The sequence below is a fragment of the Chanodichthys erythropterus genome, chromosome 4 (genome assembly GCF_024489055.1).
Source record: "Chanodichthys erythropterus isolate Z2021 chromosome 4, ASM2448905v1, whole genome shotgun sequence".
NCBI lineage: Eukaryota > Metazoa > Chordata > Actinopteri > Cypriniformes > Xenocyprididae > Chanodichthys > Chanodichthys erythropterus.
Window position 1 is genome coordinate 8,106,572 of NC_090224.1, and position 24,546 is coordinate 8,131,117.

At 37.7% G+C, this 24,546-nt stretch overlaps 3 protein-coding genes across 3 annotated transcripts; all 3 read left to right on the top strand.

Moving 5' to 3' along the window:
• The first annotated feature begins 4,043 nt into the window (after window positions 1-4,043).
• Window positions 4,044-6,503, top strand: LOC137018413 (acyl-coenzyme A thioesterase 5-like). The gene is made up of 3 exons (XM_067383036.1): window positions 4,044-4,559; window positions 4,873-5,075; window positions 5,199-6,503. The coding sequence occupies exons 1-3, from the start codon at window positions 4,067-4,069 to the stop codon at window positions 5,802-5,804; spliced, it is 1,302 nt and encodes a 433-aa protein (XP_067239137.1). The 5' UTR covers window positions 4,044-4,066; the 3' UTR covers window positions 5,805-6,503.
• Window positions 6,504-10,139: 3,636 nt separating this feature from the next.
• LOC137018414 (acyl-coenzyme A thioesterase 5-like) lies at window positions 10,140-12,457 on the top strand. Its single transcript, XM_067383037.1, has 3 exons — window positions 10,140-10,650; window positions 10,964-11,166; window positions 11,301-12,457. The coding sequence occupies exons 1-3, from the start codon at window positions 10,140-10,142 to the stop codon at window positions 11,904-11,906; spliced, it is 1,320 nt and encodes a 439-aa protein (XP_067239138.1). The 3' UTR covers window positions 11,907-12,457.
• Window positions 12,458-15,439: 2,982 nt separating this feature from the next.
• Window positions 15,440-22,521, top strand: gpr176 (G protein-coupled receptor 176). The gene is made up of 3 exons (XM_067383038.1): window positions 15,440-15,671; window positions 19,209-19,461; window positions 21,369-22,521. Exons 1-3 carry the CDS (start codon window positions 15,440-15,442, stop codon window positions 22,519-22,521), a joined length of 1,638 nt encoding a protein of 545 aa, XP_067239139.1.
• The last annotated feature ends 2,025 nt before the right edge of the window (window positions 22,522-24,546 follow it).

Consider the following 24,546-nt stretch of genomic DNA (forward strand, 5'->3'; position numbering starts at 1 on the left):
GGGGAAGGTAGAAGCCATTAAGAACTGGCCTATTCCATCTACCATCAAAGAACTTCAACGCTTCCTCAGTTTTGCAAACTTCTACAGAAGATTTATCCAGAATTACAGCTCCATCGCCTATACTCTCTCAAGAACCTCATGAAAAAATAGGCCCAAATCTGCCATCTGCCACTGAAGCCTTCAACATGCTAAGAGAAACATTTACCAGCACACCATTACTTGTTCATCCAGACCCAGACAGACCCTTCATCGTTGAAGTGGACGCCTCCACCACCGGAGTAGGAGCAGTGCCATCTCAGCAGCAGGGGAATCCAGCCAATCCAATCTATGTGCCTTCTCTCGTAAACTCAGTCCGGCGGAGAGGAACTACAACATTGCCAATAGAGAACTCCTAGCTATCAAGCTAGCCCTCAAAGAGTGGAGGCAATGGCTGGAGGGTGCCAAGCATCCGTTTACAGTACTCACCGACCATAAGAATCTCGAGTATGTATGAGATGCCAAAAGACTCAATCCACAACAAGCTCGATGGGCATTGTTCTTCACACGCTTCCATAGAAGAATGTTAAGGCAGATGCCTTATCTCGTCTGTATACTCCCGAAGAAGCCAGTGAAGATCCCGAACCTATACTCCCAAAAGACATTATTGTGAGTCCCATTCAGTGGTCTGCAAATTCAGTTCCCTCCTCCAGTGCCTCCGGCAACACTCCGCCGGGCTGTCCACCTGGTTTGCAGTATGTCACACGGACTCAATGCACTCCACTCATCTCTGAGTGGTCACCCAGGGGCCAATAAAACGCTCTTGCTGCTGAAAGAGCGCTTCTGGTGGCCCAATAGGCCAGGGATGTGATACGGTATGATCAGGGATGCTCCGAATGCGCTATTTCTAAAAGCCCTCGCCACCTTCCATCTGGCAAGCTGCATCCTCTGCCCATTCCCAACCAACACTGGTCACATCTAGGAGCGGAATTTATCACTGACCTCCCTCCTTCAGAAGGGAATACCTGCCTCCTGGTGGTAATCAACTGGTTTTCAAAGTCCTGTCTCATTCCTCTGAAAGGACTTCCTACAGCAATGGAAACCGCTGAACTCATGTTTAATCACATCTTCCGATACTATGGCATCCCTGAAGACATTGTATCAGATCATGGACCCCAGATCACCTCAAGAGTGTGGAAAGCATTTTTTCTCCCTCCTAGATATGACTGTCATTCTCTCATCTGGATACCACCCTCAGTCGAATGGGCAGACAGAGGAAGATCCAGGATATCGGTCGCTTCCTGCGTACCTTCTATCATGGCCACCAGGACTCTTGGAACCAGTTTTTGGATTGGGCCGAGTACGCACAGAACTCGCTATTCCAATCTACCACTGGACTCACTCTCTTCCAGTGCATACTGTTACCAACCCCCTCTCTTCCCATGGTCTGGAGAACCATCCATACCATCTGTCGACTACTGGTTCTGAGAGAGCGAGAGGGTCTGGGACGCAGCTCACCAACTACAACGAGCTCTATGCAGACGCAGAATGACAGCCGACCTGAGACACCCTACAGCTCCAGTCTATCAACCTGGTCAGAAGGTTTGGCTGTCAACCCGGGACATCAGAATGCGTCTGCCTTGCAAGAAGCTCAGTCCCAGATTCATTGGTCCCTTCACCATCACCAAGCAGATCAACCTGGTCACCTACCAACTACAACTCCCACCACAGTACAGAATTCATCCAACTTTCCATGTGTCTCTTCTCAAACCTCACCACCCCTCTGTTTCCACAGAGCTTGGCCCAGCAGTTGAACCGTTGCTGTGGTGGTCTTCTGGAGTACCTCGTGGACTGGGAGGGCTATGTCCAGAACGATCCTGGGTTCCCAGAAATGACATCCTTGACACCCTCACTGCTCGATACCTTCCATGCTGCTCATCCAGATTGACCTGCTCCAGGAAGAGGATGACCACCACGACATCGGGGTCCTCTGCCCTCTGGAGCAGGTTGTGGGGGTACTGTCACAGACCCGCAAGGCTCCACCATCAACCAATCACAAAGCACTCCTTCACCAGAGTACCAATTACACGCACCTGCATCCAATCAGTACGCTCCTCACCAGACTATTTAAGCATACTGCTCACCTCATTCAGTTGTCCGGTCTAGTTTACACATAATGGACTTCTCCCATGATTGTCTCCATCCTTTCCTGCTACTTACCTGTCATACTCCAGTGTGTGCTCTTTGTCTTTGTTCTCCAGCGTTTGTGTGATTTACTTGCCTCCATTGAGTGTCTACTGTCATCCGTCATCAATCCATCCACAAGATCATCACCTGTAAGAGACTGTTTCAGTATCAAGTTATCATTTAACAAAGTCTACATACCCTGCTCACTTACCTGCATTACTGTCTACACCTGCTGTTTGTTTAATAAACGTCATTCAACATCAACTTCTGTGTTCCCTGAGTATCTGTCGTAACAGACCGTGAGTTAATTTTGTCAGAATTTTTACTTTTTAGGTGAACTATCCCTGTCAAGTTTATTGCAATATAATTGCCATGATCCCACATATGCCAAAACATGAAAGCCAAACTCACTGGATAAATGCTGAGGACAGGTTTCTTTCAGATTTATCAACATGTTAAAAAACAAAACAAAAAAACAGGAAATTTGAGAAGATCTTGTGCAAATCTCCAGTGGTACTTATTGTAAATCATTAGAGCACTATAAGCAAACACTCTAGTGGGCCTTGTCGTTTAACCCAGAGTACTTCTGTTATAACATGACATTCCCATGAATTGATTGTGTTCTTGTGTGGGGAATCACATCATAATTCAAATATTTATTAGAATATTAATTGTACAATGTTAAAATAATGGTAATATGGAAAATCCTTTGCAGTTTTGCAGAAACATTTGGTTACTGAAAATTGTTGACTATGTGAAGAATATTTTCCAGCCTTTTCCCCAGATAAAACACCAAGGATTACAGATGTGGACAGCAGTATGAGCTCTACAACAAAGAAAATCTACTCTATAGTATGGTAATGAATAGATGAGGGTCGGTTGCTAGCTAACATGTTCTTGTTTTCTATAGGGCCTGTGAGCTACAGAGGTCTTTCACTCTATTCATGAACTTTTTTTTAAATATATGATTTACTTGTCTTAAAATAGTCACTGGAAAATGTTAGGATTTATTAGCATGAGTAAAGTCCTTTATGTCTAAACAGCAGTAGATGCTATCTAGTGCTGAGAATAATATAGCAGATTGCAGTATCCATAAATCACAATCACTTAAGGGCAATAAAAATTAAAGTCTTAAATCAAATTTGCTTCAAATTGACAATTGAGGGTGAAGAAAAGGCCTACTAAACTTGCCTAAAAAAAAATTGTTACAATCTGTCACAGATGATATGCTATTTAGTATAGAGAAATTTGATTTGATTTTGACTGATTTTAAATAGCTTATTGCCTTTTGGTGTTAACTCACAATGCTGGAGCTACATGTTGTATGCAACATATGGGGGGATGGAGTGCTTCACAATTTATAATAAAGATGATTTTATTTATATATTATTATAGTATAGACAACAAAAAGTGAATATATGTGAAGTCTGCAAATTATGTATATGGATTACTTATGTAGGTACCTTATTTTCCCCCTTTGTGTTTTTAAACTGTCCCTTATGGTCTTTTTTCTTTTCTACTATCATTTTGTCTTTGTTTTATTCGCAGTGTTAAAAACTTGTTTAATGAAAATCAATATAAATTGGAAAAAATGACAAGTTTTGAGAATTACATGTCACTGGAAAAATTAAAAGACTGTCAAACAGACTGTTTTTATGTTTAGGTTTTTTGTTCTTATACAGTTTAATTGATGTAAAAAGAGGTCTAGAATTTTAATATTTGGATCTGTGAGTGTGTCAACTGGCAAGCAATAGGGTAAGATTTAATACCTTTTTTTTCTGCAGTGAATTGTTAATTTCGATCTCTTCCGGGTTTGGACTAAAAAGAGACCCTGAACACTAGACGGCAGCAACAACACATTACTGCACAAGTGACACAGACGGTCTGTTTACAGTGCTGAAGTATGGTATTTACCCCTTTCGCAAGAAACGCTCTTGCAAAAATGCACTACAGTTCGGGGGTCAGCATTAGGCTTTTGCCCAGTTATAAGTGCTCTTTTGAAGACCCAGTGCACGTGACCGTGAGTGGCTTAAATCCACAACAGCGCGTGGATCTGCGCTCTAAAATCACCGATGAAAATGGACTTGTGTTCAAGGCTTCGGCCACCTACAAAGCTGACGGCAGTGGTCAAGTTGACCTCAACCGCAACCCTTCTCTTGGTGGAAGCTTTACCGGAGTTGAACCAATGGGCTTATTCTGGGCACTAAAAGCAGACGTCGTAAGCTGCAAGTTTGCCCTAACAGACGTGACGCGCCCTGCTCTCGTTGACATTGAATGTGTCAGTGACGATAAAGTCATCGCCAAAGTAACAAATGAGAGACACTGCATGACCGATGGTGTACGGAGAATTCCTGTAACCGAAGGCAGGATCAGGGGAACTCTTTTTATGCCACCTGGTCAGTTATTTTACTACCGCTAAAAGACTATTAAAGACTATTTTGTAACTCCATATATCAGTGGTTCTCAAACAGGAGGCCGCAGGATGACTGTAAATATTGAAATTGATCTAACTATAAATTATAATGCTAAAAATTGACTTATACAAGTCTTTGCTCATACTTAAGTCAACTGAGATGTGAAAGTTTTTGGCCATATTCAATCTGTTTTGTAGCAGCGCCTTGTGGTGAAAGCGGAAAAGTGCAGGGTAACACTATTTCAATCAAGCCTGTAAAATGTAGAGTTTTTAATGCTGCTGTTTTAATTTTTCAGGTAAAGGACCATTTCCTGGGATTTTGGATACAAATGTGTTTAGAGGTGCTCCTTTTGAGTTGAGGGCGGCTCTGCTGGCAAAAAGAGGCTTTGCCGTTTTTGCTTTGGCTTTCCAAGGTTACCAAGATTTACCCAAAAAAGCTGACAGATTTCACCTCGAGTACTTTGAAGAAGGTATAGATTTCCTGCGACAACAGCCAGAGGTTAGTGTGTATAGCCATTCATGTGCATTCATTATTGTTCTTATAATCTCTAAAAAAATGAAGCTAATTACAATGGGAAATTTATGAGAATCACAGACTTTTTTTTATTTTTTTTATTCAAAGGTCAAAGATCAAAAAATTGGTCTAGTGTCCATATCAAAGAGTGGAGATCTCGCTTTGTCAATGGCAACATTCCTGCCTGGTATATCGGCCACTATTTCGATCAATGGATGCAATGCCAATACTATGGTCCCGCTCTACTACAAAGACATCTGTGTTCCACCCCTCATGTTCGACGTTAAGAGATCAAAAATGACACCGTCAGGCCTTGTGGATATTGGGGATGTCATGAATGATCCAATGTCCAAAGAAGGCCTTCCTAGCGTTATTCCCATTGAGCGTGCTTCTGGTAACTTCATGTTCATAATAACAGAAGCTGACAGGAATTGGCCAAGTGCCTATTATGCAAAACTTGCATGTGACAGACTCGAAGCACACGGGAAACATAACTATGAGCTGGTGAGGTATGAAAAAGCGGGTCACTTTATTGAGGTGCCTTATATGCCCTTTTGTCTCGCTAATTATCATGGTGTAGCTAACCAGGTGGTTTTGTTTGGTGGGGAACCTAAGGCTCATTCAGAAGCACAGTTGGACGCATGGCCGAGGATGGTGAATTTTCTCAAAAATCACTTAGCGGCTGCTGATCACAACTGCAGATCTATGCTGTAAGAAAAAGGGCATGTGCAGTACATAATATAGTCATGACATCCAGTTATAATGTTGACTTGCATTTCTAATGTAGTTATCAAGTATTAAAAAAATATCAAACTAGTGATAATAGTTGATTTGCTTCTAAATCTACTGATGTTTATATCATTCATACAAAGTATGGAGAAACTGTTTGTAAAATCAAACCGTTTAGTATTTGTGTTTCACTGTTCAAAAATAATAATAATTTTTTTTCTTCTGCTTACAAAGGCTACATTTATTTGATCAATAACACAGTAAAAATGTTTAGATTGTGAAATATTATCACAATTTAAAATAACAGTTTTCTATTTTAATAGATTTTAAAATGTAATTTATTCCTGTGGTGAAATCATCCTAATATGCTGATTTTGTGCTCGTGAAACATTTCTGATGTTGAATAGAGGAGAATCATGATGAGAAATGTTATCAATGTTGAATGAAAACCGTTATGCTGCTAGAGATATTTTTGGAAACAACAACCTATTTTTGAAGAGCAGATTTTTTTTAATTTAAGTATTTTGTAATAATGTAAAATTCTTTACTGTCACTATGAATTTAAAGCATCCTTGCTGAATAAAAAAAAATTTAATGTACTCTCACTTCTGTGTCACATTTTTGCATTATAACAACACTTATTTTAAATCAAATTACACACTTTACTGCTGCTGTTTATCTGCATTCTCTCTGTCAGTATCTCTACACCAGGTTTGTTTTATTGTACAGCCTGTGCTTTCATTTCAAAGAAACCTTGATTACATCTTCAGCCAAAGGGGAAGGGTAAAAACAGGTTGTTTTCCTCTTCAGTAGTTTCTTTCCTGGTGAATGTTTATGTCTAGATAAATGTTCAGGGTGCAGACTCTGTGATGGAGATATGCAAATATGGGCATTGGTTACAAGCAAGTTACTGTATTCACCTTACACATACTGGAGCTTCCAATAAAGTACAATTAGATATCTTGAGATGATGTCTGTTTTTTATTTGTTTAAATATTCTAAGTAATTATTTTATAACTTTTGGTTGATGTCTAATGCTGATTCTAAGAGGTGACCACCTATCTGTGTCTGATTTGCATTATTTTTATTTAGATCTAAAGTGTTGGTGAATGGAATACTGATCAGCATCCACAAATGGTTATTAGGAATCCAATAATCCAAAATAATCTTTCTGTGCCATAACAACACTAAACATTACAGTATATTTAGCAATACTGTATGATTTAAAGGGATAGTACACTCCTAAATGACAATTGTCATTCACTCCCAACCCTCAAGATGTTTTTGAAGAACGTCTCGACTGTTTTTTGTCCTTACAATGAAAGTCAAAGGAATTTACAAAACATTTTTTTTATGTTCCAGAGACGAAATAGTCATGCAGGTTTAAAATAACATGACGGTGAGTTAATTTTGACAGAATTTTACTTTTTAGCTGAACTATCCCTGTCAAGTTTATTGCAGTATAATTGTCATGATTCCACATACGCCAAAACATGAAAGCCAAACTCACTGGATGAATGCTGAGGATAAAATTAATATTGTCAAAAGTTGAATAAAATAATGGTAATAACATGGAAAATCCTTTTCAGTTTTGAAGAAACATTTGGTTACTGAAAATTATATTGAATACATTTGAAGAATATTTTCCAGCCTATTCCCCAGATAAAACACCAATAATTACTGATGTGGACGGCGGTATGAGCTCTACAACAAAGAAAATCTATATTATGGTAATGAATACAATAGATGAGGGTCGTTTGCTAGCTAATATGTTCTTGTTTTCTATTGGGCCTGTAGCATGTGAGCTACAAAGGTCTTTCGCTCTATTAATTAACATTTTATATAATGATTTACTTGTCTTAAAATAGTCACTGGACAATGTTAGGATTTATTAGCATAAGTAAAGTCATTTATGTCTAAACGGCAGTAGATGCTATCTAGGGCTGAGAATAATATAGCAGATGCAGTATCCATAAATAACAATCACTTAAGGGAAATAAAATTTAAAGTCTTAAATCAGATTTGATTCAAATTGACACTTGAGGGTAAAAAAAAAAAAAGCCCTACTAAATGAGCCTACAAAAATATTTGTTATAATCTATCACAGATGATATCCTACAAACCCAATTCCAAAAAGGTTGGGACACTGTACAAATCGTGAATAAAAACAGAATGCAATGATGTGGAAGTTTCAAATTTCAATATTTTATTCAGAATACAACATAGAGGACATATCAAATGTTTAAACTGAGAAAATGGATCATTTTAAAGGAAAAATAAGTTGATTTTAAAATTTCATGGCATCAACACATCTCAAAAAAAGTTGGGACAAGGCCATGTTTACCACTGTGTGGCATCCCCTCTTCTTTTTATAACAGTCTGCAAACTCTCTTGTCTAATTCAGGTTTCTAGTTGCTCAACTGTCTTAGGTCTTCTTTGGTCGCATCTTCCTCTTTATGATGCGCCAAATGTTTTCTATGGGTGAAAGATCTGGACTGCAGGCTGGCCATTTCAGTACCCGGATCCTTCTTCTAGGCAGCCATGATGTTGTAATTGATGCAGTATGTGGTCTGGCATTGTCATGTTGGAAAATGCAAGGTCTTCCCTGAAAGAGACGACGTCTGGATGAGAGCATATGTTGTTCTAGAACTTGGATATACCTTTCAGCATTGATGGTGCCTTTCCAGATGTGTAAGCTGCCCATGCCACACACACACTCATGCAACCCCATACCATCAGAGATGCAAGCTTCTGAACAGAGCGCTGATAACAACTTGGGTTGTCCTTGTCCTCTTTAGTCCGGATGACATGGCGTCCCAAGTTTCCAAAAAGAACTTCAAATTTTGATTCGTCTGACCACAGAACAGTTTTCCACTTTGCCACAGTCCATTTTAAATGAGCCTTGGCCCAGAGAAAACGCCTGCGCTTCTGGATCATGTTTAGATATGGCTTCTTTTTTAACCTATAGAGATTTAGCCGGCAACAGCGAATGGCACGGTGGATTGTGTTCACCGACAATGTTTTCTGGAAGTATTCCTGAGCCCATGTTGTGATTTCCATTACAGTAGCATTCCTGTATGTGATGCAGTAGGGCCCAAAGATCACGGGCATCAAGTATGGTTTTCCAGCCTTGACCCTTACGCACAGAGATTGTTCCAGATTATTTGAGTCTTTGGATGATATTATGCACTGTAGATGATGATAACTTCAAACTCTTTGCAATTTTTCTCTGAGAAACTCCTTTCTGATATTGCTCCACTATTTTTCGCCGCAGCTTTGGGGGAATTAGTGATCCTCTGCCCATCTTGACTTCTGAGGAACACTGCCACTCTTGGAGACTCTTTTTATACCCAATCATGTTGGCAATTGACCTAATAAGTTGCAAATTGGTCCTCCAGCTGTTCCTTATATGTACATTTAACTTTTCCGGCCTTTTATTGCTACCTGTCCCAAATTTTTTGGAATGTGTAGCTCTCATGAAATCCAAAATGAGCCTATATTTGGCATGACATTTCAAAATGTCTCACTTTCAACATTTTAAATGTTATCTATATTCTATTGTGAATAAAATAAGTTTATGAGGTTTGTAAATTATTGCATTCCTTTTTTATTCACAATTTGTACAGCGTCCCAACTTTTTTAGAATCGGGTTTGTATTTAGTATTGAGAAAACTTTAATTTGATTTTGACTGATTTTAAATAGTTTATTGCCTTTTGGTCTTAAATCACAATGCTGGAGCTGGATGTTGTATGCAACAAATGGGGGGATGGGGTGCTTCACAGTTTATAATAAAGATGATTTTATTTTATTTATATATTATTATAGTATTATAGACTGAACAAAAAGTGAATATATGTGAAGTCTGCAAATTATCTATGTGGATTACTTATGTATGTACCTTATTTTGCCCTTTTCTGTTTTTAAACTGTCCCTTATGGTCTTTTTTCTTTTCTACTATCATTTTGTCTTTGTTTTATTTGCAGTGTTTAAAAACTTGTTTAATGAAAATCAATGTAAACTGGAAAAAATGACAAAAGACTGTCAAACAAACTGTTTTTATGTTTAGGTTTTTTTTGTTCTTATACAGTTTAATTGATGTAAAAAGAGGTCTAGAATTGTAATATTTGGATCTGTGACTGTGTCAATTGGCAAGCATCAGATTTAATATATATATATATATATATGTTTTTTTTTTTTTTTTTTTTTGTTTTTTGCTACAGTGTTGTTAATTTCGATCTCTTCCGGGTTTGGGACTAAAAAGAGACCCTGAACACTAGACGGCAGCAACAACACATTCTTGCAGTGAACACACAGACGACATGTTTTCAGTGCTGAAATATGTATTTACCCCTTTCGCAAGAAACGCTCTTGCAAAATTGCACTACAGTTCGGGGGTCAGCATTAGGCTTCTGCCCAGTTATAAGTGCTCTTTTGAAGACCCAGTGCACGTGACCGTGAGTGGCTTAAATCCACAACAGCGCGTGGATCTGCGCTCTAAAATCACCGATGAAAATGGACTTGTGTTCAAGGCTTCGGCCACCTACAAAGCTGACGGCAGTGGTCAAGTTGACCTCAACCGAGACCCTTCTCTTGGTGGAAGCTTTACCGGAGTTGAACCAATGGGCTTATTCTGGGCACTAAAAGCAGACGTCGTAAGCTGCAAGTTTGCCCTAACAGACGTGACGCGCCCTGCTCTCGTTGACATTGAATGTGTCAGTGACGATAAAGTCATCGCCAAAGTAACAAATGAGAGACACTGCATGACCGATGGTGTACGGAGAATTCCTGTAACCGAAGGCAGGATCAGGGGAACTCTTTTTATGCCACCTGGTCAGTTATTTTACTACCGCTAAAAGACTATTAAAGACTAGTTTGTAACTCCATATATCAGTGGTTCTCAAACAGGAGGCTGCAGGATGACTGTAAATAGTGAAATTCACCTAACTCTAAATTATAAAGCTAAAAATTGACTTATACAAGTCTTTGCTCATACTTAAGTCAACTAAGATGTGAAAGTTTTTGGCCATATTCAATCTGTTTTGTAGCAGCGCCTTGTGGTGAAAGCGGAAAAGTGCAGGGTAACACTATTTCAATCAAGCCTGTAAAATGTAGAGTTTTTAATGCTGATGTTTTAATTTTTCAGGTAAAGGACCATTTCCTGGGATTTTGGATACAAATGTGTTTAGAGGTGCTCCTTTTGAGTTGAGGGCGGCTCTGCTGGCAAAAAGAGGCTTTGCCGTTTTTGCTTTGGCTTTCCAAGGTTACCAAGATTTACCCAAAAAAGCTGACAGATTTCACCTCGAGTACTTTGAAGAAGGTATAGATTTCCTGCGACAACAGCCAGAGGTTAGTGTGTATAGCCATTCATGTGCATTCATTACTGTTCTTATAATCTCTAAATAAAATGAAGCTAATTACAATAGGAAATTTGTAAGAACAACAGATTCACTTCCAACACCTTTTTTTTTTTTAATTCAAAGGTCAAAGATCAAAAAATTGGTCTAGTGTCCATATCAAAGAGTGGAGATCTCGCTTTGTCAATGGCAACATTCCTGCCTGGTATATCGGCCACTATTTGGATCAATGGATGCAATGCCAATACTATGGTCCCGCTCTACTACAAAGACATCTGTGTTCCACCCCTCATGTTCGACGTTAAGAGATCAAAAATGACACCGTCAGGCCTTGTGGATATTGGGGATGTCATGAATGATCCAATGTCCAAAGAAGGCCTTCCTAGCGTCATTCCCATTGAGCGTGCTTCTGGTAACTTTATGTTTATAATGTCAGAAGCTGACAGGAATTGGCCAAGTGCCTATTATGCAAAACTTGCATGTGACAGACTCGAAGCACACAGGAAACATAACTATGAGCTGGTGAGGTATGAAAAAGCGGGTCACTTTATTGAGGTGCCTTATATGCCCTTTTGTCTCGCTAATTATCATGGTGTAGCTAACCAGGTGGTTTTGTTTGGTGGGGAACCTAAGGCTCATTCAGAAGCACAGTTGGATGCATGGCCGAGGATGGTGAATTTTCTCAAAAATCACTTAGCGGCTGCTGAGCACAACTGCAGATCTATGCTGTAAGAAAAAGGGCATGTGCAGTACATAATATAGTCATGACATCCAGTTATAATGTTGACTTGCATTTCTAATGTAGTTATCAAGTATTAAAAAAATATCAAACTAGTGATAATAGTTGATTTGCTTCTAAATCTACTGATGTTTATATCATTCATACAAAGTATGGAGAAACTGTTTGTAATCAAACTTTAGTATTTGTGTTTCACTGTTCAAATTGTTTTAAATTGTGAAATATCACAATTTAAAATAACAGTTTTCTATTTTAATAGATTTTAAAATGTAATTTATTCCTGTGGTGAAATCATCCTAATATGCTGATTTTGTGCTCGAGAAACATTTCTGATGTTGAATAGAGGAGAATCATGATGAGAAATGTTATCAATGTTGAATGAAAACCGTTATGCTGCTAGAGATATTTTTGGAAACAACAACCTATTTTTGAAGAGCAGATTTTTTTTTAATTTAAGTATTTTGTAATAATGTAAAATTCTTTACTGTCACTATGAATTTAAAGCATCCTTGCTGAATAAAAAAAAATTTAATGTACTCTCACTTCTGTGTCACATTTTTGCATTATAACAACACTTATTTTAAATCATATTACACACTTTACTGCTGCTGTTTATCTGCATTCTCTCTGTCAGTATCTCTACACTAGTTTTATTGTACAGCCTCTGGTGCTTTCATTTCACAGAGGGCATTGGTTACAAGCAAGTTACTGTATTCACCTTACACATACTGGAGCTTCCAATAAAGTACAATTAGATATCTTGAGATGATGTCTGTTTTTTATTTGTAACTTTTGGTTGATGTCTAATGCTGATTCTAAGAGGTGACCTCCTATCTCTGTCTGATTTGCATTATTTTGATTTAAATCTAAAGTGTTGGTGAATGGAATACTGATCAGCATCCACAAATGGTTATTAGGAATCCAATAATCCAAAATAATCTTTCTGTGCCACAACAACACTAAACATTACAGTATATTTATACTATATGATTTAAAGGGATAGTTCACTCCTAAATGAAAAATCTGTCATTTACTCTTAACCCACAAGATGAATTTGAAGAACGTCTTGACTGTTTTTTGTCCTTACAATGAAAATCAAAGGAGTTTACAAAACATCTTTTTATATTGCAGAGAAGAAACAAAGTCATGCAGGTTTAGAACAACATGACGGTGAGTTCATTGTACTTTTTAGGTGAACTGTCAAGTTTATTGCAGTATAATTGCCATGATTACACATACGCCAATACACGAAAGCCAAACTCAATGGATGAATGATTTCAGATTTATCAACATTAATATAAAAAAAAAAATGAAATTTGATGAGATCTGATGCAAATCTCCAGTGGTACTTATTGCAAATCATTTAGAGAGCACTATGATAAGGAAACACTCTAGTGGGCCTTGTCGTTTAACCCGGACTACTTCAGAGGAAGCTCAAGAGTTCTCACATGCTGATTAACTGGAAAAGGTTCATTTTGTATTTATAGAGGAGCTGCACTATAACATGACATTCCCATGAATTGATGATTGTGTTCTTGTGTGGGGATACAATATTAATATTAAAATATTTATTGGAAAATTAATATTGTCCAAAGTTGAATAAAAGAATGGTAATAACATGGAAAATCCTTTTATGTTGAATACATTTTCCAGCCTATTCCGCAGATAAGAACACCAAGAATTACTGATGTGGATGGCGGTATGAGCTCTACAACAAAGAAAATCTATATTATGGTAATGAATACAATAGATGAGGGTCGGTTGCTAGCTAATATGTTCTTGTTTTCTATAGGGCCTGTAGCATGTGAGCTACAGAGGTCTTTTGCTCTATTAATTAACATTTTATATAATGATTTACTTGTCTTAAAATAGTCAATGTACGGATTTATTAGCATGAGTAAAGTCCTTTATGTCAAAACGGCGGTAGATGCTATCTAGTGCTGAGAATAATATAGCAGATGCAGTATCCATAAATAACAATCACTTACGGGAAATAAATTACAAATGACCGTTGTGAAGAAAAGGCCAACTAAACTAGCCTACAAAAATATTTGTTACATTCTATCATAGATGATAACCTATATAGTATAAAGAACACTTTGATTTGATTTGGAATGATTTAAAATAGCGTATGGCCTTTTGCTGCTAAATCACAATGCTGGAGCTGCATGTTCATCACCTATTAGATGTAGAATTCACAAATATTTAAGAGGTGTTTGAAATATTCAAAACCACTGCTAGAAAAAAAAAAGACAAGACTGGAATTTTTACTCAAAACCTTGTAGTTATACTGAGATAGGCTATAACCCTTGTGACAACTAGCTATTGTCTCATTTCATGCAGGCTTTAGAGATTCCTCATGGGCTGTCTAAAATTTCCCCTGACCACAAGGAACACTGACCTTCCTATTATAGAAACAAACAAACTAAAGCAACACGTAGACAAATTCAATGCAGTGTGCGTATAGGATACCTCAGCTGTTTTTGAGGTTTGCAAACTCAGTAGACACTGCAAAGAATAGGCTATGGATTTAGTAGGCTATATGTTGGTGTTTTGCTCACTGGATAAATTATTTAGGCTATTATTCACAATAAGCAAAACTCTTAAAACACCGTATCTGTTCTGAGGATTCTGTTTATACATTTGTTCGCGTGCAGTCAGTGCATGTCTGCAGTAATATCGCCAAATACAGGCTCAATACCTCTCTCAAATTCTCACGCGCCTCCAGAAGACGCCGTAACGGACGGATGCGGTGACGTTTTATTGTAAGCGCCCACCTTTCATTTGAAGAAATAAAGCGCAATTGTCACTCTCAATGAAGCATGTTCGCTAAAAACCGAGTAGTCAGATCACACACTGACACGTTATTTAGCGTGATATGCGTTTACTAAGTATTTTTTTGATAGGCTACTTGGATTTGGCTATGATCATTCATAACGATCTCATACGGGTATGTTGGTAATTTCTCTATCGTATTGTCTATGGCTTATCATATAGGCTACACTGTTTGGACATCATTATTTGCATACAATTAAGCTACATATTGCATATAACTCGTATTATTGTATACCATGTTCGTCTATTTACACGGCTAGTGAAATGAAGTTGAGTGATGTGGCACGAGACAAGCGCGTAAATGTCGCCTTCACTACCGTATCGCTCCATCATTCATTGTAATCTTATTGTGATCTGTGCTGTGAAAACAAAATCATGCCTTTTTATATCTGAAATATGCCTTTCAATATCGTGATTCTGAAAAGACAGTTGTTTAGCGATAATATCAATACGTAATGCGAATTTAACCAAATCTGCAATATGCTGTCCTGTCTGGGACATATTATGCTCGGTAAATGTATTTCCAAAATGTTTCTCGTTTTCGATAATTTTGAGAAACTGGAGAAAACTCGAGTGTTAATCGTGATGGACACGACATCATAACGCTCCGGCTCTATTCACCATAACGTGCGCGCGGCGAGAGTCGCGAGACCCTAGCCGAAGAATTATAGTGGCGCCTCAGATATGAACGATGATGGAGGCGGAGAACGCGGAGAGCTGGTTTCCTCTGACAGAAAACGGGTCCACAAGTTTAAACGCCTCGAACTTGGGTTTCCTAAACGCGTCGTCTCCGGTGGGTCTGTGGGGTGATGCTCAGGATAAAGAGGTGACGCGGCTGGAGGAGATCCTGCACGCGCAGGAAAGAGCCTACAAAGATTTCACCACCACCATTCAAGTTTTCATCCTCATCGGCTCCCTTTTCGGTAAGTAGTCTATACAAACACGACAATGAAAATGTTTGGCTGTTCGTCAGCAAATGTGTGGGGGCTGCACTAATCTCTAAATATATTTTAATAAAACAAACAATCACATTTAACTGGTTAATTGAGGTGATAAACTGCATTATCCAATATAAGGCTATTAGCCAATTGCACTGCACATCTGAATGAATATACACTCTCAAGGTTGAAATTTAACAAACATGATCATAGGCTACATATTTTCCGTGATGAATTACATTTTACCAGATATTACAGTATATGTTCAGATCATTTTTGTAATTGTAAACAAAGGCTGTTCATTACTGAGCATTCACTGAGAGACAGGTGTTGTAATATGTAATGCTGCTGCAAGTTTTTGTTTTCACAGTCTGTACACTGTAAAATCAAGGTGTCCATTTAAACATTATTTAATAAAGGTAACATTTTGAAATCTGTTCCTTGAATAATTTTTTTACTTAAATATTAAAAACAATCAAGATTTTTTAGTGTTAATTACTCAAAATGCACAATTTATAATGGGAGAAATGCCCATCCAAGCCTTTGTTTGAATAATTTATGCTTGGTCAAAGCATGAGAATTTATGAGAGGAATTAAATACTTGTTATTAAGAATTTAAAGAGGGTTTTTTTTCATCACTGGTGTTGATCAAAATAACTGTTTTGTGTGATTTTTTCTTTTGTAACCTGTTGAATATACTTCTCTGCCATGAAGGTGCATATCAGAAGTGCAGTTTTAGGTTCATTTCTTTCGAGAACGAGTTTTATTAAATTATTGAAATTATTGACCTCAGCTCTATTCTGCATATATATCTATAATATGCAGTAATATTACTATCTTTCTTAAATAAAACTACAAGGTGTTCATTGCAAGTTGCTGATTCTTAACTTAATTTACAACAGACATCTCTATTAATCTATAGATTTTTACATTATCACTAGTCACCTGGAGAACTTTTTCTGAGATTTAAATTATTTTGATGACAATTAATGCTGTTGCTGATGCTTTGTGCAAACGACTTATTGTCACTAAAAGCAAAACTTTTGAAACTTAGAAAATGTATTAGATAATAGCACTAATCAAATGATTCGCCATGGCCGAGATGTTTCCTGGAAAATGTGTTAAGATGACTTTGTGAATTCTTACACGTTGCAGCAACATGATTATCATATAGAAGCCATTGACAATGTGACAAATCAGGAGCAAAGAAACTATAGAGGTTGTTTTTGCTGGGTTCATTGCTTCAGTCGATACAAACAGTAATGTTTCTACAATCAGTATGATGTCACATGGCAGGTTTCTAAGGAAAATTTTTACTACATGGCAGCCACTCACTAATGCTTAGGACAGAAAAAAGCCAAATTACACAGAAGGCTGTTTACACAGATTAGGTGCTGTGGAACACGATTGATAATCTTATCTTCCTGAATGTGTTTTCACACCATACTGTGCCAATGGAGGTGATGCGAGATTTGCAGAAAGAAAAATATTTCAGAGCCCTTCTCTGAATAAATTAGATTTTAGCATTGATTATAGTAGCCTATAATGTCCCTTTGTTCCACGTGTTTGTTTGTTTTTCAGAAGGGAGGCAATTTCGTAAAACTCAAACAAAAGAGACATCACATGACTAATAAGCTTGCAGAAGTCTTAGTATAAATGTTCGTAATCTGAAGATTTGTCTTTGCACTGGATTAGGGCTCAAGTTTCAGAAAAGTTGGGAATTTTGTGTTTCTGACGTTCAAAACTAGTTATAAAAAGTCATTGGCAATGGTTTAGTCATTATTGCACTTAGGTTTTACATTCATTTAGCAAACAGCTTGGCTCATGTACCCTCCATAAGAAGGAATACAGTTGTTTTTGTGATAGCATGATATTCCAGTAACATTTTTGCATCTTTTAGCTGTTTATACATTCAAGTTTAATATTACATACTGGAGTAAAATGCATAAATATTGAATCATTCTCAGACAAAAACTTTAAAGGGATAGTTCACCCAAAAATGAAAATTCTGTCATCATTTACTCACCCTCATGATGATCCAAACCTGTATGAGTTTCTTTTTACTACAGAACGCAAAAGAAGATGAGTAAATTATGACTGAATGTTAATTTTTGGTGAACTATCATTTTAAAGACATGGCAAGAATTGATAATACCATATGTTCTGACAATTTCATTACTTTTGTGGGATTTTTCAGTGATTAAGATTCATTAAACATAATAATTACAACTAAGTCAGTTTGAAAATGTCAGAAAAGGCAATTACCATCCATTTTCACACTTCAGAATTCTCAAACATATTAGAGTTGAGAAACCACTAATGGAGCCCCCTGTGAAGTCTAAATACCACTGTTAACCACAAACTTTCTGGAGACCTCTGGGAACAAATGGACAATTGTCCGGCATGTCAGTGTGCACTCTAAATGTCACCAGGGTAATAATACAGAGGCAGCTGCAGATGGATTCCTCTGTGCTTTGCCCGTTACACCTGCATGGTAATGGGAAAAGATGAAAGTCACGATCTTCACGAAAAAGATGCACCTTCCGAAAGTGTGTCAAGCTTAATAATGGGGCTAGCTAGAGCACCTGTCACCTAAGTGCTCCGTACACATCAACATCCAAGAAGAGAATCACCTCAGGCTCCATTTCAATTCAAGGCGTGTGAATTCCTGATGCCCGTGCACCATTTCTTCAAAGAAGAAAAAAATCTTGGTTTTCCACTTGAAATGACATGTTTCATTTTCATTTAGCCGCAAGTAAAACATTTTACATGCTCTCACTGATTGCTTTAAATGCATATCTATGTTATGAAGAAAGTATGGAAATCCTTTGGAAATGCTTATCTCTTACAGTTGTTGTTATGTGTTTAAAGGAATATTCTGGGTTCAGTACAAGTTGGAGCATTTGACTTTCAACCTGAAATCCATTTCCACATGAAATCCAATCCACAAGTGAATTGGCCCATTTTTTGGAGAATTTAAAAGCATAAATGTGAAACAGTTATATATAAACTTCTGTTAAAAGCTATTTAAATCATAATTTTTTACAAGACGTTAACAGGTTTGCTTTTTGTTTTTTTAGAGAAAAGGAGGGACAAGTGAAAATTTATTTTCCATATATGGTAATCAACATTATACCACAAATATACTCAATTGAGCTTAACATCAATTGAAGCTGCAATTCTCTTAAATAAATGAAATACCCAACCAATGTCTCAAGTGAACATCTCAATATTGCAATCACTTGGATTCTCAGTGCATGCTACGATTTAGCTTCTTCAACAAATCTTCTGTGCTGTGAGGCTTGTTTGTCCTTCATAACAGCATAAGAATAACATACTGTTTCTTGCATGAATCAGGCCTTCCAATGTTTTTCCCCTTTAAATTAGCTTGCAACCTTCATTGCCATGGGAACTGATGCTGTAGACAATGAGATGAAGGCTGAACGTTGAATTGTGTCATTGAATTCTGACCTAGGCTTGTGAACCTTCAACCTTTTCTCCTTTTCATCTCTTTCTCCCCAGGCAATATTGCAGTGCTATGGTGCACTTGTTACACCAATGTCTTCAAGTCTGTCACAAATCTCTTCATCAAGAACCTGGCGTGTTCTGGCATTTGTGCTGGCTTGGTGTGTGTGCCCTTTGACATAGCCCTGAATGCCAGTCCCCTATGCTGCCTATGGGTTCATACACTCCTGTTGTGCAAAACCATCAAGTTCCTACACAGGCTTTTCTGCTCCGCCACTGTGCTAAACTTCGCTGTCATTGCCATGGACAGGTGAGTCAGTGGATATACATTTTGTGTAAATGAAGTGTAATTAATTGTCTCAGCTTTGACATCACTATTTTCAGTCTCAACCAAATAATCATTAAAACAATTGGTTAAGATAATAATATGAAAATGAAAAAATCTGGAAACTCTTAGTTGTACTCAACTCATGGGCACCAGCTGTTTCACAGACTAGTGCTTCCATAGCAACATACTCTGCCAGACCCTTTTTCAATTCATTGAATAATTTATTTTGCTTAGCACAGAAGCCTTTCTTGATACCAACATTTTTTTCACATTTTCTTTCACGCAAATCACATAATAAAACATACTGATATCCATATTTTGTTTGGTATTTTCTGAAATTTGCATTATGAATCAATAAAATACATTTACTATGTTTTTGCACACACATAAAGCATTTCAACTGTGCTTTTATAATAAATAATTTAGTCCTATAAACAGTATCAAGGCTATGTAATTGAGGCAGTTAGGGCTGGGAGCTGACAAGTGATTCTAATTCAGAACCAGAACCAAAAAATACATTTAGCACATCTAGTCTAGTGCAATTCCCAAATGGTTGACTCTTTTTAGTGATCAAATCAAAACTCTTCAGAGCGACCAGTGTTGTCCAAACGATCCTTTTACAGAATTAACTGATTCTTTTTAGCAAATCAATTATATAGCTTAATACTGTATGTTCTAATGCTTGTGAGACTTAAAGGGGACCTATTATGCCCCTTTCCACAAGATGTAATATAAGTCTCTAGTGTCTCCAGAATGTGTCTGTTAAGTTTCAGCTCAAAGTACCCCACAGATCATTATAGCTTGTCAAATTTGCCCCTATTTGGGTGTGAGCAAAAACACGGTGTTTTTGTGTGTGTCCCTTTAAATGCTAATGAGCTGCTACTACCAGCCCACTTTCAAAACGAGTATTAACAGCTTGCGCTTCAGTTGCTCAACAACAACAAAGCTGGAGAATCTCACACAGCCAAAATGACGATTGTCAATAACGGTGTTCAGCCTTACATTGTTCAAACCGAAGTTGGACACTGATGGAGAGACTCAGGAAGAAGTTACAATTTTTAGAATGCAACTGGATGTTTCTGAATGGTTAGTGGATGAATGTATGTAGTTGCTGTGGAGTTGATTCAACTCATCGACTAGCATGTGCCGTCATGTTAATCTTTTGTGTGAATCCAGCGTTGAATTGACCCTCGGTTGTGAAGCAGTCCGGTGTAAAATGAGATCACATTAGTAGTCAAAGCTGTTTTATGGGTGAGTCATAAGTAACACTGATGCATTTCTATCAAACACAACTTCTGTTTGTGCTAGCATAAAGTAATAGAGCGTATGGAGGCTAAGGGACAGCACACGGAAAGTGGAGCTGCCTGAACTGAAGAAAGACATTGCATTCCTCAAAAATACTTACATTTTCTTCATCTGCAGCTTTGCCTCATTTGCGAGGGTGGAAACATGCAGATCAAAGGGCATTCATATTATAATAAGATCCCCTTCCTATGTCACTAGGGGAGCGAAATCTGAGTGGTTTGCTTTTTGCTTGCAGATATAGTCTTACCAAAACAAAGCTACTAGGTTGTCCTTTTTCACATTTTCTGAGTTAGTAGATGCACCGGGGACCTGATTATAACAGTTAAATATGGAAAAAGTCAGATATCTCCTTTAATATTGCTACAGATGGTTAATATGTGTAGTTAATGTAATCAGATGTTGTGTACATGCTTAAGGGCTGGGAACCAACAACCAACAATTCTTATTTGGAACCAGTTCCATTAAAAAAAAACAAAAAAAACAACATTTAACTAAAACTAAAAGCTGCTTGAAAGATAGGCAATAGACCTTTTTTGTCTGCAAAATTTCACCAAAATGTAATTGTCCCTCTCTTTCGCTTTCAGGTACTACTCAGTGTTATATCCACTGGAGAGAAAGATATCAGATGCCAAATCCAGAGACCTGGTCATCTACATCTGGGTGCATGCCGTGGTGGCCAGTGTCCCTGTTTTCGCCATTAGCAATGTGACGGATGTCTACGCCACCTCGTCTTGTTCTGACGGCCAATCGCTTGGACATCTGGTTTACATGGTCACATACAGCATCACCACACTTATTTTACCGCTAGCAGTGGTGTTTCTAGCCATGGCACTAATCCGCCGTGCGTTAAGCAGCAGCCAGAAGAAGAAAGTGATCATCGCAGCGCTGCGCACCCCTCAGAACAGCATTTCCATCCCGTATGTGTCTCAGCGTGAGTCTGAACTTCATGCCACTCTGTTGTCCATCGTCCTAGTCTTTGCACTCTGCAGCACTCCCTACGCCGCTCTGGTGATATACCGTGCAGTGCTAGGGGCTGCAAAAGCCTCGTCTTGGTTACAACTTACTGCTATGTGGCTGCCAAAGGTCTCTCTCCTCACCAACCCGTTGTTCCTCCTCACAGTAAACCGCTCTGTGCGACGTTGCCTTCTCGATATGCTAGCACGGCTGCATCGACGCTATAGCCGAAGGAACATGGTTAATGTCGGAGGCCTGGCTGAGGTAGGGCCACTAGGGGGTGAGACTGTGGTTCGCTCTGGTAGTCAACTCCTGGAGATGTTCAATATCGGCCAACAGCAGATCTTCAGGCCAAATGAGGATGAAGAAGATGAGAATGAAATTTCGTCTGTGGCTTCTGCCAACTTTCAAAACAAAGATGAGGGACAAGGTGGAAATGGAATGGCGGCAGGAGAGCTGCGCCAGCCACAGTCAGGGGATGGGGTTAAAGAAGAGGCCTTAGTCTTACCAAAACATTCCCCTATTCAGTCGTGTGCCTACTCCTCTTCGCAGGTCGCCCCCGCGACTCCCACCGACCCCGAGGATGCAACGCAGTTTGGTTTTGGGCCATTTGAGCTGCCTCCTCAATGGCTTCCTGAAACCAGGAACAGTAAGAAAAGACTCCTGCCTCCTTTGGGTAACACACCAGAGGAGCTGATCCAGACCAAGCAGCCTAGAGTTCGGTCCGAGAGACGCATCAGTAGAAACAATAAAGTTAGTACCTTCCCTAATGTGGACCCCTAAAACACAGAGTGCCATGGACCAAATCATAAAAAGCCAAGAAGAAGGACTGTCGGTTTTATATCTGAAGTTATTTTGGGATCATTTTCTATGTGAGTGCAAAACAATGAAGGAGAGAACTCATGAAGTCTTTACGTTTACATAGGAAGTAGGCAGAGTTTACATGCTTTCTTGCTGTCTTTTGGGGCAATTTAATGGACAACCGTTCATCTCCATGTATTGACAGAACAGGAAATTGATCTTTCACAAGAAAATGCAAGAAACACCATATGGTAGGCATGGATTGTTTGACATTTGTTTTGTTGGAATGGTGAATAAAATTAATCACAATCGTTTTTATGTAGATATGTTCATGCTGTGTTGAATGTGACTAATATGTCCTGCTCAACTTTTTGAAACATCACCCCACTGCAGACATTTTATTTAGCAACATAATCTATTTCAAATATCTTAAACAGCTAGCTAGCTAGAAATAATTTACTCACATTTCAAGTATATAAATGAACTTGCTGCCCTGGAATATGCTGGTAATGGAAATCCAATGTGGGTTTATATGCACAAACACTCAATAATGGGTAACACTTTAGAATACTTATCCTTCATTAATGAATAACTACACAGGAACAAATGAATAATGCATTATTAACACTCTAGTAACTACTATTAACTAACAATAAACTCTGATTAATGAATTAGTAAGTAATAGTGCTCAGTTGTAGGTGGTAGTTCACTATTAACTACTGTTTTTTCATTCCTCCCAGAGAACTACTAAATACAGGTTCATAATTAACATGAATAATGTATAATGTATAATTAATTCTAGAGTAAAGGCCTTGGTAACCCACTAGTAATGACTGAAGTATTACTAAATACTTAAGAAGGAATTACTAATTATTTGGATCAGTATTCTAAAGTGAAAAACATGATAATTCTCTAGTAACTACTGACGTCTTTGTAAACTTTTGATGTTTTTGTATGTTTTTGTACAGTAATTCCTTATGATATATTTGGTAACACTTCAGTAATTACTAATGGTTTACTATGATCTTCACTTTAGAATACTGATCCAAATAAGAAGTAGTTACTTTAGAGTTATATAGTAACTCTTGAGTTATTACTATCCAATACTTTACAAAAACCTCAAAAGTTTACAAAGACGTCAGTAGTTACTAGAGAATTATCATGCTTTTCACTTTAGAATACTGATCCAAATAATTAGTAATTCCTTCTGAAGTATTTGGTAATACTTCAGTCATTACTAGTGGGTTACCAAGGCCTTTACTCTAGAATTAATTATACATTATTCATTATTCACATTAATTATGAACATGTATATAGTAGTTCTTAGTAGTTCTCTGGGAGGTATGGAACAAACAGTAGTTACTGATTAGCTAATAGTGAACTACCATCTTTAACTGAGCACTATTACTTACTAATTCATTCATCAGAGTTACTTGTTAGTTAATAGTTACTAGAGTGTTAATAATGCATTACTCATTTGTTCTTAGTTATTCATTAATGAAGGATCAATATTCTAAAGTCTTACCCAATAATGCTGTTGGCAAACATGATTTATTATTGACAAAAAATGGGTAAAAAATGGTTTAATCCCATGCACTAAAGTTTTCATATTCTACATCTTTGCAGCTATGAATTTTTTAATCAGTTTGTGGAGGGATATGGCTCTCCTTTTAGAAAACAAAGACCTCAGACTTACTGTTTCTATGGAGTGAAACAAAATGAGAATTCTTGACAAGTGTTGTTTGGAACAATACAGTTTAATCACACTATGTAAGCATTGTGACTCACAGGCTTTTGTTTGGCTTTTATTGTTATAATTCTTCAACGGTTTCATTTAATTATACCTTTTCTTCAAAAGCCAGGTCATTCTCAGGCTAATTATACTTGTATTTGTATTTCTTACAAATCAGTTATTTTGAAGAAATCCTTTCTATTCCAAAAGTATATGTCCAGCTGTACTTAAAATGAACATTGGGTTGTTAAAAAGCTATAACTGAAATACTTGAA

Excerpts from the sequence above, each read along its gene's own strand:
- LOC137018413 (XM_067383036.1), top strand. The coding sequence starts at position 4,067 with ATGGTATTTACCCCTTTCGCAAGAAACGCTCTTGCAAAAATGCACTAC. Across the intron at positions 4,560-4,872 it reads AACTCTTTTTATGCCACCTG|GTAAAGGACCATTTCCTGGG; the intron begins GTCAGTTATTTT and ends TTAATTTTTCAG. Across the intron at positions 5,076-5,198 it reads TCCTGCGACAACAGCCAGAG|GTCAAAGATCAAAAAATTGG; the intron begins GTTAGTGTGTAT and ends TTTTATTCAAAG.
- LOC137018414 (XM_067383037.1), top strand. The coding sequence starts at position 10,140 with ATGTTTTCAGTGCTGAAATATGTATTTACCCCTTTCGCAAGAAACGCT. Across the intron at positions 10,651-10,963 it reads AACTCTTTTTATGCCACCTG|GTAAAGGACCATTTCCTGGG; the intron begins GTCAGTTATTTT and ends TTAATTTTTCAG. Across the intron at positions 11,167-11,300 it reads TCCTGCGACAACAGCCAGAG|GTCAAAGATCAAAAAATTGG; the intron begins GTTAGTGTGTAT and ends TTTAATTCAAAG.
- gpr176 (XM_067383038.1), top strand. The coding sequence starts at position 15,440 with ATGATGGAGGCGGAGAACGCGGAGAGCTGGTTTCCTCTGACAGAAAAC. Across the intron at positions 15,672-19,208 it reads CCTCATCGGCTCCCTTTTCG|GCAATATTGCAGTGCTATGG; the intron begins GTAAGTAGTCTA and ends CTTTCTCCCCAG. Across the intron at positions 19,462-21,368 it reads GCTGTCATTGCCATGGACAG|GTACTACTCAGTGTTATATC; the intron begins GTGAGTCAGTGG and ends TTTCGCTTTCAG.